This window comes from Megascapheus bottae, chromosome 1, assembly GCF_031878675.1.
Source record: "Megascapheus bottae isolate mThoBot1 chromosome 1, mThoBot2.hap1, whole genome shotgun sequence".
In the NCBI taxonomy this organism is placed as follows: domain Eukaryota; kingdom Metazoa; phylum Chordata; class Mammalia; order Rodentia; family Geomyidae; genus Megascapheus; species Megascapheus bottae.
The window spans coordinates 44,557,988-44,574,227 of NC_143509.1; the positions used below are offsets into that span (position 1 = coordinate 44,557,988).

Genomic DNA, 16,240 nt, shown 5'->3' on the forward strand with positions numbered 1-16,240 from the left:
CAAGATTTGTTGTAGGTCCCTCTAGTTCCAAAGGTCAAGCTTTACCATGGCCTTCTGAGGTGATTACATCCCTAAAATCAAAGCATTGGGCAGAAAGGCCCCCCATGTGCTCCACTCACTGCAGAATGGCTCCTTCTCAGCTGTGTCAAAGAATGCTGTGGCCATTGGAGGATCTCTCTCCCGCAAGTAGTCCTTCCAGTTATCAGCATAGTAGCCTATAAGGGACATTCGAGGATTATGACATCAACATTATGCAAGTGTACACAGATATATTAACTTAATGACAGTAGATTCCTGGGAAAACTCAGTCATAATTCCTTAGAAAGGCTAAATCAAAGTTCAACAAAATAAACACCAGGAAACTGGGGAGAATGAGATTAAGGGGAGGGAAGAAGACAGATGAAAAGAAGGGGGAGAGGAGAATGCAGTACAAAAACAAAAAACAAAAAACACCTCAACATATAGCCTACAAAATTAGGGAAAGTGAGGGAAGGGATGGGCTTGGAGGGATGGGTGAGAATGCAGAAAAGAATGACATCGATCAAGAAGCATTGTAGTCATAAACGGCTTTGTTGAATGGCAACTACTTTGTACTTTGAGTGCAAAAATGGCAGGGGTGTGTCACCAGGCCTGGTTCTGACACTGTTTACAATTAGAAGACTACAGTTCAAAGAACAAATTGATTAGGAAAAAAAAAACTGATTAGCCAGGGATGGTGGTGCATGTCTATAATCTCAACATACCTGAGGCAGGAGGAGCATAAGTTCCAGGGCTATGTAACAAGAGCCCAGCGCCCCCCCAACAATTTTTTTTTTTTTTTTTTGCCAACCCTGGGGCTGAAACTCAGGGCCTAGGCACTGTCCATGGGCTTTCTCAAGGCTAGTGCTCTACCCCTGAGCCACAGCACCACTCTGGCTTTTTCTGAGTCTGTGGTACCCAGGGCTTTGTGCATACTAGGTGAGCATGCTACCATGAGGCTATGCTCCCAGCCCAACAATTTCTTAATAAAATAAAATCAAGTGTATATAGACAAATTCAAAAGTTTGGATCTACTTTCAGATGGTTAAAAAGGTCCTGGAATTTATACCAAAAATCGATTCTTTGTTCCTTAGAGGGATAAACGTCATATTAGACTTACCCAGAAGGGGACAGGCCACCTTTTGTGGGGTGCCACAGCTGACGCATTTGCCATTTCTATAATCCCTGTAGGAATCACAGGGGTAGGCGGTGATGGCACAGCTCTTTCTCAGCGAGGCGAGGTACAGGTACACGGACCTCTGGTGGTCACACTTGAAATACTGAGTGCCTTGTTGTAAAGGGAAGGGTAATGGTAGAGCAGTTGAAGCATTAAATGTATCATGTCTCCTGCATGCCAGGCACTGTGTTCTTGATTCCATTTTCATCCTCGTGAAACCCCACACAGCTAGATGCTAGGAATTCGTGCCTACAATCCTAGTTACTCAGGAGGCTGAGATCTCAAGATCAAGGTAGACAAGTCTGAGAGAGTCATATCCTATTAATGAGCACAAAGCTGGGAGTGGCCCCACGTATCAGGTGGTAAAGAGCCAGTCTTGGGCAAAGAGGCCAAGATAAGTTCAAACTCCAGTAAAGTAAAGAAGAAAGAGAGAAAGAGAAGTTGCGGGGGGGGGGGGGGGGAGGAGTTTGGCCTAGTGGTAGAGGGCTTGCCTAGCATACATGAAGCCTTGGGTTTGAGTCCTTGGTACCACATATACAGAAAAAGCTGGAAGTGGTGTTGCAGATCAAGTGATAGAGTGCTGGCCTTGAGAAAACTCAAGGACAGTGCTCAGACCTGAGTTCAAGTCCCAGGACTGGCAAAAAATAAAAATAAAAAAGACCTTTCATTATGAATCATCACCAGCTCTAATCAAGTACTATCTTGAAAAGAATTCTGTGTTTCTGCTTTCCCTAAATAAGGGTGTGTCCTGTTCTGTTCACTGCTGAAACTCTGAATCCTAACACAATAAAATTTAGTGGGGTATGAGTGGGAGAGCACTTGTGAGGCCCAAGATTCATTCTCTAGTATCAAAGGTCTAAGAAGAGGAGAGCCTTAAGAGAAAAAATCTAAGGGACAACACCCAGATCAGAATTTAAGCTCCAGTACTGGTACAAAATCTAAAGTATAGTAATTCTCTGAGGAGGGCTGAAGGGCGCAGCTCACTAGTACAGTGCATGCTTAGTATGTGTGAGGCCCTAGGGTGTCCATGTGAAATGGGAGACTGAGGAGGCAGGAGATGAATTGGACATAAAGAGATGCCAGTGTCATTCCCCCCCCCCCCCCCCCGCAAAAAAAAAATGACAGTGCGATGGGTGCCAGTGGTTCATACCTGAAATCCTAGCTACTCGGGAATCCGAGATCTGAGCATCAGTTTAAATCAGCCTGGCATAAAAAGTTTATTGCCAATAAACTACCACAAAAAGCCAGGCACTAGTGGCTTATGCCTGTAATCCTAGCTACTCAGGAGGCTGAGATCTGAGGACTGTGGTTCAAAGCCAGCTCAGGCACTAAAGACGGTGAGACTCTTATTTCCACTTAACCACTAGAAAACCTGAAGTGGTGTTATGGCTCAAGGGGTAGAGTGGTAGCCTTCAGCTGAAGAGCTCAGAGACAGCACCCAGGCCCAGAGACTAAGTCCCACAATCAACAAAAAACAACAACAAAACCTACCCCTTGAAGAATAATGACAGATTTTTTAAATATGTCCTTGTCAAAACGCTATTTTACAAAGTATCTGCACTTACCTCCAAATATCGTTTTGGGACAGCCGGGTTGATCTAATCCTCCATTTGGGTAGAAGTCTATGCTTCCTAATGGCTCCTTGTAGCCCAGTGCTAGAAGAGACACAAGACACGTTTGTACTGCTTGGTACTTTCCACCTTTATATAGCAGGGCGTGGGGAGGTGGGGATGTGATTCAAGTTCTAGAGAGCCAGGCTTGAGCAAAAAAAATGTATACACAAAAGTGCAAGGCCCTCAATTCAAGCCCCAGTGCTGACACCAAAAAAACCTATCTGTCTATCTATCTATCTATCTATCTATCTATCTATCTATCTACCTACCTCTCTAGATATTTGATTTAGTCATTCTCCTTAGATACACCCTTTCAGTCTGTTAGAAGTGGAAGAACACTAAGTGGTGCTCAAAGTGGTAGAGTACTAGCCTTGAGCACAAAACCTCAAGAACCGTACCCAGGCCCTGAGTTCAAGCCCCACATCCGGGAAAAAGATAGAATAAAGTTGGGATCCAGGATGATAAAAACAAATGGAAAACACTTCTAGAAAATGAGGGTCTTACAATTATACTTAAGAGCCTTTAACTACTATTACTTGCATGAGGAACAGGAACTATTTCTCTCTCTTTTTATTTCTTATTAACCCTGTTATATTAAAATAAATCCTGATAAAATTTGGGGGAAAATCTATATTTAGATGGCACCAGTGGCTCACACCATTCATCCTAGCTACTCAGGAGGAGGCTAAGATCTGAGATTTACAGCTCAAAGCCTACCTGGGCAAGTCTGTGAGACTCTTATCTCCAATTAACTACCTCCAAAAAAGCCAAAATTGGATCTATGTCTCAAGTGGAACACTAGCCTTGAGCAAAAAAGCTCAGAAACACTGTCTTGGCCCTGGGATCGAGCTCTAGGGCGATACCAAAAAAAGAAAAGCTAAACCTGAAATCTGAGTTCACATCTGCCTGACTACCCTTGTACTCTTTCCCTCAAAATTCATTTTCCAAGAATAAAAAGTAAATTACTTTATTCCTTTGAGCATAAAAATAGCACTGAGAGGTCTGGGAGTTTGGCCTAGTGGTAGAGTCCTTGCCTAGCATGCACAAAGACCTGGGTTCGATTCCTCGGTACCACATACATAGAAAAAGCCAGGGGTGGTGCTGTAGCTCAACTGGTAGAGTGCTAGCCTTGAGAAAGCCCAAGGACGGTGCTCAGGCCCTGAGTTCAAGCCCCAGAACTGGCAAAAAAAAAATAGCACTGAGAGGTTGCACTTTTGCAACCTATAGTACCATGCAGCTGCTTCAAAGACAGGCCTTTCTCTGTAAGGGCCACATCAGAGTGCCCACGTCAGAGGGTCAGGGCTTGAGTTTCTTTTGTTTTGTGTCTGGTGGTGCTGGGCATCCGGAGCTACATTGCCAGCTCTCAGTCAAGCATATTGGCCACTGGGCTGGTGCCACATAATTTTATCGCCTGCAATCCTAACTACTCAAGAGGTTGAGATATGAGAATCATAATAATTCAGCCAAAACAAACACTTGGATTTTAAAAATGTATTATTATTATTGCCAGTCCTGGGGCTGGAACTCAGGGCCTGGGCACTGTCCCTGAGTTTATTTGGCTTAAGGCTAGAGCTTTACTGAGCCACTTCTGACTTTTTCTGTTTATGTTATACTGAGGAATGGAACCCAGGGTTTCATGAATACTAGGCAAGCTCACTGTCGCGAAGCCACATTCCCAGGAAGCCAAACAGACCAAAACAAAAAAAAAAACCAAAAGACAATAATTAAAAACAACAAAACAAAAAAAAAAACTGGCAATGAAGTTGTGGTTGTTGAACTGGTAGTTTGAGGAAAAAAGCTAAGTAAAAGCACGAAGCCTAGAGTTCAAGCCCTAATACACACACACACGTTTTTTAGGTGGTCATGTCATACAGGGAATGTACAATTAAATGAACCTCTCTATCTGTTTTCTCCCTTCCTCCCCAGTTCCTACTCCAGCTCTTCTCCCAGACCTCTGGTTATGGCAGACTCCTATCCAAACCCATATCTGAATCAGCATCCCAAGAGACAGAAATAGCCTCGGAAGATCCTCAGAGAAGAGCCAGCATGGTGGCTCATGCTACGCAGGAGGCTGAAATCTGAGAATCAAGGTTCAAAGCCAGCCCAGGCAATACAAAGCCTCGAGACTCTGATCTCCAATTAATCACTAGAATATGGGAAGTGGGGCCTTTGCTGAAAGGTAGGGTGGTAGCCTTGAGCTGATAGAGCTCAGAGACAGCGCCCAGGCCAGAGTTCAAGCCCCATGACTCACCCTCCCTAAAAAAAGATCCTCAGAGAGATAGGGTTGCTCCTGGAGAATTGCAGCACTTGAATTTACCTTTTAGCTTAAGGAAATAACAAAAGCCAAGACACCCAGGAAATCCTGTACTTCCAATCCAGCTGCATTCAAGGAAGCACATTCTGAGTGGAGAAATCCTGTCCTTGATTGGATGATCACTTTATTTGTTTGGTGCCAATCCCGGGGCTTGAACTCAGGGCTTGGATGTCCTGAACATTTTTGCTCAAGGCTAGCATTTTACCACTTCAGTCATAGCTCCACCTCTGGTTCTTTTGAGCCATAGCTAACTGGAGAAACTGGATGTTCCTGACCAGGCCGGCTTTAAACTGTGATCCTCCGATCTCAGCCTTGTAAGTAGTTAGGATTGCAGGTGTGAGCCACCAGTGCCTGACTTATGATCACTTCAAAATAGGGCACACTGGAAGGTCATCCCCGCTCCAGTCTGCGATGCTGGCGGGCCCTGCACTACCTTCCCTTCCCTTCCCCATCTCTGCAGATGTGGAACCCTTCCCTGAAGGAAAAGTGGGCATGCCAGGAACCAGCTCTGTCCTGCCTGCCTGTTCCCAGGGGGAGACTCTGGGAGCAGCGCTTCTGACTCACAAGGCCAAGAATGTTACCATCAGTGTCGGAGTGGATGACGTCCACAAACTTCGCATCGCTGGGGTCTAATCTCTCCTGGGGAGGTCTCCCATTGAATAAAGGGCCCGCAGGGTCCAGACCTGGAAGGAAAAACAGAGTGGCTTGGCAGCCCCACGCCATGAGTCACCACTGCACAGCCCTTTGATCCCTCCAGGTGAGGTGCTCACTGGCTGCTAGGCACTCTCCCGTGCAAGCACCCACATTCCTAGCCTGCTTTTTTAGGGCTCCTGTGCACAGCCCTGTGGCTCTTTCCCACAGTGCAGCCTGGGCAGTCCTCCTGAGAACAGCATGCAGACTCAGAGGGCAAAAAAGCAGGACAAATACTGGATTCCCCTTTATCCATTTTAGATGATCTAGAAATTCCACTCGGCCCTCTATTCTGATTATGAATCACTCTTTTATGGCTTCTGCTTCATTCATAGGTTAGCTTATTTAACCTACATTGCAGACCTGAGAGGGAGACAGGGTAGCTGTTAGGATTCCCATTTTACAGATGGCTGAACTGAGGGTCAGGGAACTCAAGCATCTCAGTTCAAACCTAGCCTCAAAGGGTATCACATGGAACTCTTGCTATGAAGTCGTTAGAGGCTAGAAAAGGCTTTACTTACCAGAAGCCTATGATGTCACAAGAGAATATCTGTTTCCTTTGAGGCTTTAATCCATGAATATAATTTTAGTTTTTGGAACTACCCAGTAGAGCAATTTTGTTTTGTTATTGTTTGCTCTGCGTGTGTGTGTGTGTGTGAGTGTGTGTGAGTGTGTGTGTGTGTGTGTGTGTGTGTGTGTGTGTAGTGTGTGTGTGTGCTGGGACTTGAACTCAAGGCCTTGACTTTTTTTCACTTAAGGCTGATGCTTTATCACTTGAGCCACACCTCCTCTTCTGGCTCTTTGCTGGTGAGCTGGAGATAAGTATCTCACAGACTTTTCTGCTCACACTAGCTTCAAACCTTGATCCTCAGACCTCCTGAGGAGCCAAGACTATGGGTGTGAGCCACCAGCGCCTGGCTCTAGTAGAATCTCTGTGTGAGCATTGTTTGGTTTTTGTACTCAACTCAGGCTAGAAGTTAGGCCTTTATGCATGCAAAACATGTCTCCACCACTTTGTACCACTTGAGGGGTCATGTGACAAGACAGGAGTGTCATCTCCTGTCTCCAAAGAGAACATGTTTCCCTGAAAGTTACTGTTTTGAGCTTCAGCTCACCATCCCTCCTCCCCCCCCATGCTTCACAGAGGCACAATTTTTTCTAAGTTTTCTTTGCTCCACTCCATCCTACACTGCCAGCCTGTCTTCTGTCCACTCCCAATTGAAATTGGTGTGGGAGGGGACGGGCCAACACCCTGGCACAGGATTTCCTCAACACAACAAGGAAGTCTCCATATCTCTACAGCCCACAGCATGCTCAGTCTACGAAAACAATGAAAGCTGGGTGTCAGTGGCTCACACCTGTAATCCTAGCTACTCAGGAGACTGAGACCTGAGGATCACATCAGGAAGAAAAATTTATGAGACTCTAATAACTCTCTAATCTCCAGTGAACTACCAAAAAGTTGAAAGTGGAGCTGTAGCTCAAGTGGTAAAGAGCCTTGAGCAAGAAAGCTTAGGGACAACATCCAGGCTTAAGTTCAAGCCTCAAGACTGGCACAGAGCAAGCAAGCAAGCAAGCGAGAGAGAGGAAGGAAGGAAGGAAGGAAGGAAGGAAGGAAGGAAGGAAGGAAGGAAGGAAGGAAGGAAGGAAGGAAGGAAGGAAGGAAAAATGGAGCTAAGCACCAGTGGCTCACACCTGTAATCCTAGCTAGCCACTCAGGAGGCTGTGATCTGAGGATTACAGTTTGAAGCCAGTATAGGCAGGAAAGCACTAGAGCACTAGCTTCAAACAAAACAGGCTCAGGAACAGTGCCCAGGCCATGAGTTCAAGCCTCATGACAGACAAAAAAATAAGGGCTAAGCATTGTGACTCAGCCCTAAGTGAAAACCTAATAATATATTTTTTTCAAAAGTAGAAATTCCTGGGCTGGGGGTATAGCTCTGTGGTAGAATACTTGCCTAGCATGAATGAGGCCCTAGGTTTGATCCTCAGCACCACAATTAAGTACTTAATTAATTAATTAATTAATTAAGTGAGAGGTGAAACCAGGATGATCAGAAGAAAGGGCTATGGAGGAGATGAAGCAGCCATTTGGGATCCAGATAATACCAAACTTATTGGGGGGATTTGTGGCAGCAGGGAGCAGGCTACATCCCCAACCCATCACCTCCAGTGAGGGGAAGGGAGGAGAGAGGGGGTGCTTGACCTCTGACGCTGCTCTTGATCAATCACAGCATTAATCTAAGAATAATCTTAGAGCTGTGATCGATCTTGGGACCCAGAGAGGATGTGGTGTTATCAGCACATGGAGGTAGAACATTGAGCTAAGGTTCAGCCATGGAATCCACAGAGCAGGTTACTTGTATAAGAAAAGATAAAGAGCAGGAAGGGAGAACTGAACAGACCAATAGGTTTCATTCAGGAGGAAAGCCGGACAACCAAGTCTCCAGCCTCGCTGAAGGAAAAATGACACACCTCTGTTACCACGAGGGTCTGTTTAGCGTGAAGTCAGCAAGGACAGAAGGAAGTGGGGTGAGATGGAGGCTGGGTGGGTGAGCAATGTTATTTTGAATGAGAAGTTTCGAGGTTTCCACGGCATCTGGGTTCACCCAGGGGAGGCAGCGTCAGGCATGACCTTGGTCTTGGCTCTCTTGGAGACCACTGGATGCGTTTGTTAAGGGGAGAGGGGAAGGGACATGGTTCTGTGGGATCAGTAGCAAGGATGGTTGGAAGATATGGCTGTCAGGGGGTAGGTTCCAGAGTAGAAGGAAGGTTGGCATGGCGTGCTCCCAGTCAGAGGCCAGAAAGCAGCACAGTTCACTTTCATAGGAGTTTGGAAAACAGGTTTGTTGTGAGGTGTAGAGTTGTAGGTAGGCCAGAAAATGGATCATCTTTAGTCAGATTCATGTCTTGAAATCTAGCATGGCAGTGGTTTTACACCACATGACCCATCCATTTCCACAAATTAAGACTTCTTCCTCCTCCTCCTCCACTTCCTCTTCTCTCTCTCTCTCCCTCTCGCTCCCCCCTCTCTCTGTCTCCCTCTGTCTCTCTGTCTCTCTCTCTGTCTCTCTCTCTGTCTCCTGTCTCTCTCTCTGTCTCTCTCTCTGTCTCCTCTCTCTCTCTCTGTCTCTCTCTCTGTCTCCTGTCTCTCTCTCTGTCTCTCTCTCTGTCTCTCTCTGTCTCTGTCTCTCTGTCTCTCTCTCTCTCTGTCTCTCTCTGTCTCTCTCTGTCTCTCTGTCTCTCTCTGTCTCTCTCTCTGTCTCTCTCTCTCTCTCTCTCTGTCTCTCTCTCTCTCTCTCTGTCTCTCTCTCTCTCTCTCTCTCTCTCTCTCTCTCTCTCTCTCTCTCTCTCTCTCTCTCTCTCTCTCTCTCTCTCTCTCTCTCTCTCTCTCAGAACTGGCCTGTGGCTTAGGAAAAGTCCCAGCACCAGAAGAGAACTAACATAAGAGCAGATGAGGACAGAGGCAAACACAATCCATGACCTCTTTCTACTCAGAAGAAGCTTAAAAACCAAACCAAACCAAACCAAACCAGGGTGTTGCCATATAGCTCAGGCCGGTCTCAAACTTGTGATTTCTGATTTCCTGCCTCACTCTCCTCAGTGCTGAGACTAAGGACATTTTAAAATGTACAGTGCTTTCTAGAATTTAGTAATAATACATTTTGAAAATTGAAAAGCATTTTTGTTTTCCTAGGAAAGCAGGCAATCTTGGCCTTGAATTGATCGATTGATTGATTGATTGTCCATAATGGGACTTGAACTGGGTGCCTGGGTGCTGTCCCTGAGCTCTTCAGCTCAAGGCTACCGCCCTACCCCTTGAGCCACAGTGCCACTTTGGCCTTGAATTTAAAGGACAAAAAATCATGCAGGACACTGTGACTCCATGTATCCAGACTAGAGGACTAGAGGGAGAAGCTAGCCTGTGTGTGTGTGTGTGTGTGTGTGTGTGTGTGTGTGTGTGTGAGAGAGAGAGAGAGAGAGAGAGAGAGAGAGAGAGACAGAGAGACAGAGAGACAGAGAGACAGAGAGACAGAGACAGAGACAGAGAGACACAGAGAGGAGATAGAGAGAGAGAGAGAGACAGAGAGAGAGGCTTTTGCCACATTTAAATAGCCCTTTCAGAGTAGGTCCCTAATTATGGATTGTTTGAATAAATTATATTCCCACCTAGATATTCTCTGGATTTGAAACTCCCAGAGTCTGATAATGGATTTTGGGAACAGTGATAGAGAACCCTTTTGTCTGAGAGAGCCACCCTCTGTCTTCTGAATATCTGTGGAAAATTCCTAAGCTCCAGGCAAGTGATCCCACGGAGGAGGCGAGTCTCTGAGGTTTGACTGGTTGCATTTCTGAGTGTCTTCATTGTGTGTTAGCTGGAAAGTTGATATCTAGAGAATAGGCTCAGCCATTAAAATTCCCATCTCATTTTCCTACCACAAGACTCCAGCGGTGTCTGGGGACTGCAGCGTGCTACTGATGCCAGCCAGGCCATCCTGAATTCACTGAAAGGAAGCAAACTCTCTGTTCTAGGACCATAGATCAAATGTCCCCAAGAGACATCGCTGCTTCTCTAGACATACAAGAAGTAAGGTCCATCACCATTCTTTTCTATGGCACATACAATTTGTAAATATGTCACTTGTATTTTATCTGAGGTTGATGGGCACTGATGGCTTATGCCTGTAATCCTCGCTACTCAGAAGACTGACATCTGAGAATCATGGTTCCAAGTCAGCCCAGGAAGGCAAGTTCAGGAGACTCATCTCTAATAAAGGTGATAGTGAGCTGTGCCTTAAGTGATAGAGTGCTATCCTTGAACTAAAAAAGCTCAGGGACAGTGCCTAGGCCCAGAATTCAATCACCAGGACTGGCACAATAAATAATAATAATAATAATAATACTCTTACTTTACCAGAAGAGGAGGTTAAATATTTGGAAGTGTTGTGTTGGATTGCCTTTATAACCTTCCCTTGGGCAATGCCTATCTGAACAGCTCCCCATCCACAGCCCGGAGCCTTACCTGTAATTCTCCCCAGCTGCCCGTCATACATTTCTCCCACAAATCCAGATATGTGGGCTCCCAAACTTACTCCAATCATATAAATGTCATCAAGAGAACCGCCTTCATCCTGGAATTTCAAGAGGCCCATCGTTATCAATTATCTACATTAGAGAAATTTCTGAGATCAGAAATTCGTATCAGGGAAATATTCCTAAGTATTGCACATTTATTGTTGCAATTGTTATTATTTCAATGTCACAACAAGCATGGGAGTAGAGTTCAGGGCTGGGATCCTTGTCTAGCAATGTGCAAAGCTCTGGGTTCAAGCCCCAGAAACACATACACATACACACATGGGCACACGTGCCTCACAGTATATTACAACACTCCTATGATAGAAATACTATTCCCTTTTATTTTTTTTTATTGCCAGTCCCGGGCTTGAACTCAGGCCTGGGCACTGTCCTTGGACTTTTTCCTCAAGACTAGCACTCTACCACTTGAGCCACAGCATTGCTTCTGGCTTTTCTCTGTGTATGTGATGTGGTACCAACGAATCAAACCTGGGTCTTTGTGCATGCTAGGCAAGCACTCTATCACTAGGCCAAACTCCTAGCCCCATTCTTCCTTCCTTTCTTTGTATGTGTGTATGTGTATGCCAGTACTAGTGCTTGAATTCAGAGCCTGGGCATTATTTTTTAACTTTGTTTTTGGGTTTTTTTTTGGGGGGGGGTTTTGCTCAAAGATAATGCTCTACTACTTGACTCGCAGTTCTAACTGTGATTTTTTTTTTTTTTGCTTGTTAATTGGAAATAAGAGTTGCATAGACTTTTCTGTACAGGTTGGCTTTGAATCAGTCTTCAGATCTCAGCCTCCTGAATAGCTGAGATTATAGGCATGAGTTACTGGTGCCTGGCTTTTGTCCACGTCCATCACATTCTGAGCTATCTTTAAAGCCTTACAAACTAGGGGCAGGATTGACAATACATCCTGAGGGATTCCTTTATCTTGATCCTAGCTCAGTCTTAGGGGTTTCCTTAGAGAGGGAAGGAAGAAAGGGGGAAGATGATCCTACTATCCACAGGCTACTGCAACAGCGCGTCCTGAGCTAGCCTAAGAATCTCTCTCTGTGAGAACCTAGGAAAGAAGCTCCTCTTTCCTTTTGAGACCCTAGGAACAGCAAACCTAGATGAGGCAGTGTGTCTAGGGGAGGCAAACTCAAGCAAAATACAGAGGCATGTTCTGGTAAATGTCAGCCAAGTCCTTGTCAGAAAACTGAACAATGAGAGTCTGGAATGTGGTCCTACTAGCTGCTAGGTCTGCTTCTGTAACTACATGCTTGCTTAAATGGGGAGATATCAGCTCAGGTGTAATGGCCTTATGACCGAGGAAAACTGCAAAGTTTCCAGAGTGTAATTATGCTGTCCTGAGAGCCATGGTGACAATGTTAGAAAAAAAAAAATGAGCTAATAATACTCTGTTAACCTAACTGCTGAATCCCATTTCTCTAAATCATTTGCTTAACTTGTTTTGTAATTGCTTGGCCACCTGCATGTGGTATATACATAAGGATCTGAGCTACCAAGCCAGGTGGTGGTGGCTCACGCCTGTAATCCTAGCTACTCAGGAGGCGAGATCTGGAGATTGAGATTCAAAGCCAGCCTAGGTAGAAAAGTCAGTGGGACTCTTATCTCCAACTGACCACCAAAAAGATGGAAATGGGACTGTGGCTCAAGTGGTAGAGCACTAGCCTTGAGCTGAAGAGCTCAGGACAGCACCCAGGCCCAGAGTTCAAGTCCCATGACTGACAAAGCAAAAACAAAAAACAAGCAAATCCCAAACCCTGAGCTACAGAGGCTTGGGGCTTGGGGCTTGGGGCCGCAGTCTAGATCTCTACTCTAGGACTCAGCCCCTACCCCTATTATGGGAAAAAAAAAAAAAAAAAAGACTTCTTTTTCTTTTCCATCACTGAGTAGTGAACTTGCTGTCTGTCAGGTATGCTACATTTCTAGGGCTGTAAAACTCATGTCAAGCCAGCTACATGGCCACCAGGCCTCTCTGAAACAGTCAGATTTCTGTCACTTAATTTTATTATTGTTAAAAGGGTCAATTTGTGAGATAAATCACTAAATAAAATATAAGGTTTTTCCTTTAGTATCTTCTAAAGACATACGTCATCTCCTGGGAACATATGTCCCTCATTTATGGTCTTAGAGAAACTAGTCGGTAAACAAATAACTAGAGTAGTGAAAAGACTAGCTATAGATGTGAAAGAAATTTTAAGCATTTAAACCAGGAAACCTACCCAGAGCCTCTCCTACTTGGTAAACATCATTATTTGAATTACCAAGAGATCTCCCTTTCTCAAGACACTGTCATCATCTGTGGATAAACTATCCTAAGTAAGATGGAAAGCTACATCTACAAGGACAATGTTACTTCCTTCAATCAGTGTCTGGGGCAGTATACAGCCTTACCTGCAATTCTTCCAGACCTTGCCTGCATCATGTTTGGATTTACAGAACTTTAACTACATAGCTCTTGGCTATGTAGTTTTGGAAAATTGGCCAGTTTCGTTTTGACCTCGAATCATCTAAGAGAACTCTTTCTTACCAACATCTTGTCGATAAATTCCTTCAAGATGAGAGCTACTTTTCTGGTCTTACTAGAAGCGTGTGTGTATATAACGGTTGTAGCTCCTCGATTCCAATCAACAACAACCACATTCATGTCTTCTACAAGGAGCAAACCCTGTACTAAGTCTTCCATCCAGACTGGAGGAGAGCCTGTTGGCCTGAATCCATGGACAATGAAGGTGGTTTTCTTGGTCACGTTCAAGTTCCCAAACGCTGTGGAATTGATGACTTGTGCACAGCTCAGGTTTTCCCTCGTGTACAGCATTAACTTCACATTTAGTCCTGTGCCAACCACGGCACTGTGGAAGCTCAGCTTGGTGAAGGAAGGGCATGTCTCTTCTGTGTCTGAAAAAAAAAAATGAGACTATATCACATAGCCGGACACTAGTGGCTTATACCTGTGATCCTAGCTACTTGGAAGGCTGAGGATCTGAGGATCTGCCAGCCCAGGTAGGAAAGTCCATAAGATTTTTATTTCCAGGGCCAGGAGTTTGGCCTAGCGGAAGAGTGCTTGCCTAGCATGCACGAAGACCCGGATTCAATTCCTTGGTATCACATACATAGAAAAAAAGCTGGCAGTGGTAAAGTTGCTCAAGTGGTAGAGCTCTAGACTTGAGAAAAGCCAAGGACAGTGCTCAGGCCCTGAGTTCCATCACCAGGACTAGCAAAAAAGAAAAAAAAAATCTCCAATGAACTAGCAAAGCACAACAACCAACCAACACACACACACACACACACACACACACACACACACACACACACACACCCCAGATGTGGAGCTGTGGTTCAAGTGGTAGAGCACTAGCCTTAAGCAGAAAAAGCCAAGTGAGTGTGAGGAGTTAGCAAAACAAATGAACAACAATAAAAATAGAGGCAAGAGTGCCCTGGGAAACATCTTTCCTGGCTTCCTCCTGACTCCTATTCTCAGTGGCTCTCTACTTGAATTCCCAAAACCTTTTCCTTCTTAATTCTGAGGTTCAGTGGAGCCCATGTCTGGGAGGGGGTGGGGGTGAGTCCTTGTCTGCCCATATTTAGTAACCCAGGGTCTTTCTTGTATGCATTTATTTGAAACTTCTTGCAAAGACCTTTGTACTTAGGAATAAGAAAAGTTCCAAAATAGAATGAGAGAAAAGAAAAAGCATAAATAAATGGTTTGAGGGGCCGGGAGTTTGGCCCAGTGGTAGAGTGCTTGCCTAGCATGCACGAAGACCTGGGTTCAATTCCTCAGTACCACATACATAGAAAAAAGCCGGAAGTGGTACTGAGGCTCAAGTGGTAGAGCTCTAGCCTTGAGAAAACCCAAGGACAGTGCTCAGGCCCTGAGCTCAAGCCCAGGACTGGCAAAAAAATAAAATAAAATAAAATAAAATAAATGGTTTGAACATTAAGGAGACTTTAAAATCCTTCACTCTAAGCAGGGCACTGATGTGGTAGAGCACCCCTCTTCCTGGAGTTTGAAAACTTAAGCAAGAGAACTCTTTGTCCTTGGACTTTCTCAAGGCTAGAGCTCTACCACTTGAGCCTCAGCACCACTTCCAGCTTTTTTCTGTATGTGGTACCGAGGATTCGAACCTGGGTCTTCATGCATGCTAGGCAAGCACTTTAACCACTAGACCAAACTCCCGGCCCGAGCAAGAGAACTCTTGAGTGCAAGTCCTGCTTCCAGCCCCCCAAAAAAACAAACAAACAAAATCACTCTAGAAGAAAGGTGTTCTGCCTTGGTTTCCGAATTCATGCTTTCATATATCTCCTCTACACATCAGGGAGAAACGTGGGAAGCATCTGTCATGTAAAGACCCCACCTCCCTAGGCCCTTCACTTGCACTTCTGGGAGACTGCTAGCTGCAAGCTGACTGAGGATGTGCATGGAAACTGGTCCGATGTGTGTGGAGAATGTCCTGGAGCTAATGAGTGACTGTGGAATGAATCATCCTGTTAAATAGAAGGTGCCAGGGAGAGCTGCGGCCTCCCTCCGGTCTTAGTCACCAACAAAGCGAGGCTATGTGTCTGTCAAGCAACTGACTCATCAGTTGTCCCCTTTCTCCAGCCACCTAACCATTCAAGGGAGGAATGTGGAGAATTAATTCTGAATGAGGTCATACTGGAAAAGAAAACATTCCTTCTTCAAGAAAATTGCTTAATTGACTATGAGCCACGAAATGCTAGGCCAGGGGTTCTAAGCCACAGACAAGTCCTGAGGGCTCCAAGAAGAGTTGTGAGATTTAGGGTTAGAATTATGGATCAGCCACAACTACCCTTTCCCTGCTCCTCTACCATTCCAGGCAGTCCCTCCAACAAATGTCAAGCACGGTCAAGCCAACCCCAGTGTCTGTTTCTCACAGGACCTGAAGTGGCATACTTGGATTTAAACTGTACTGCTTCAGGGACTGGTACTGCTTCCCTGGAGTTCACCACCTCTTTTTGATTGATAGCTTGTTTGCTTGCATTTGTGTGATTTTTTTTTTTTTTTTGTCTGTTGTGGGACTTCAACTCTGGGACCGGGTGCTGTCCCTGAGCTCTTCAGCTCAAGGCTACCACCCTATCCCTTGAGCCACAGTACCACTTCCAGTTTTCTGGTGATTAATTGGAGATAAGAGTTTCATGGACTTTTTACTGTCCAGGCTGGCTTTGAACCTTGATCTTTGAACCTTGATCAGATCTCAGCCTCCTGAGTAGCTAGGATTGCAGACGTGAGCCACCATGCCTGGCTCTGTGTGTGTGTGTGTGTGTGTGTGTGTGTGTGTGTGTGTGTGTCTGGGTGTCTGGGTGTGTGTGTGCGCGCACGTG

The 16,240-nt window shown here is 45.3% G+C and overlaps 1 protein-coding gene across 1 annotated transcript in view; it reads right to left on the reverse strand.

The window, feature by feature from the left end:
- The window catches only part of Liph (lipase H), a 37,944-nt gene that overhangs the window by 10,113 nt on the left and 11,591 nt on the right, over positions 1-16,240 (reverse strand). The window contains exons 2-7 of the mRNA XM_090331611.1: positions 13,431-13,798; positions 10,836-10,944; positions 5,704-5,805; positions 2,761-2,850; positions 1,139-1,306; positions 120-215 (exon numbers count right to left, since the gene is read on the reverse strand). Coding sequence (XP_090187737.1) covers positions 120-215; positions 1,139-1,306; positions 2,761-2,850; positions 5,704-5,805; positions 10,836-10,944; positions 13,431-13,798 — 933 coding nt within the window. The remainder of the gene's footprint in view (positions 1-119; positions 216-1,138; positions 1,307-2,760; positions 2,851-5,703; positions 5,806-10,835; positions 10,945-13,430; positions 13,799-16,240) is intronic.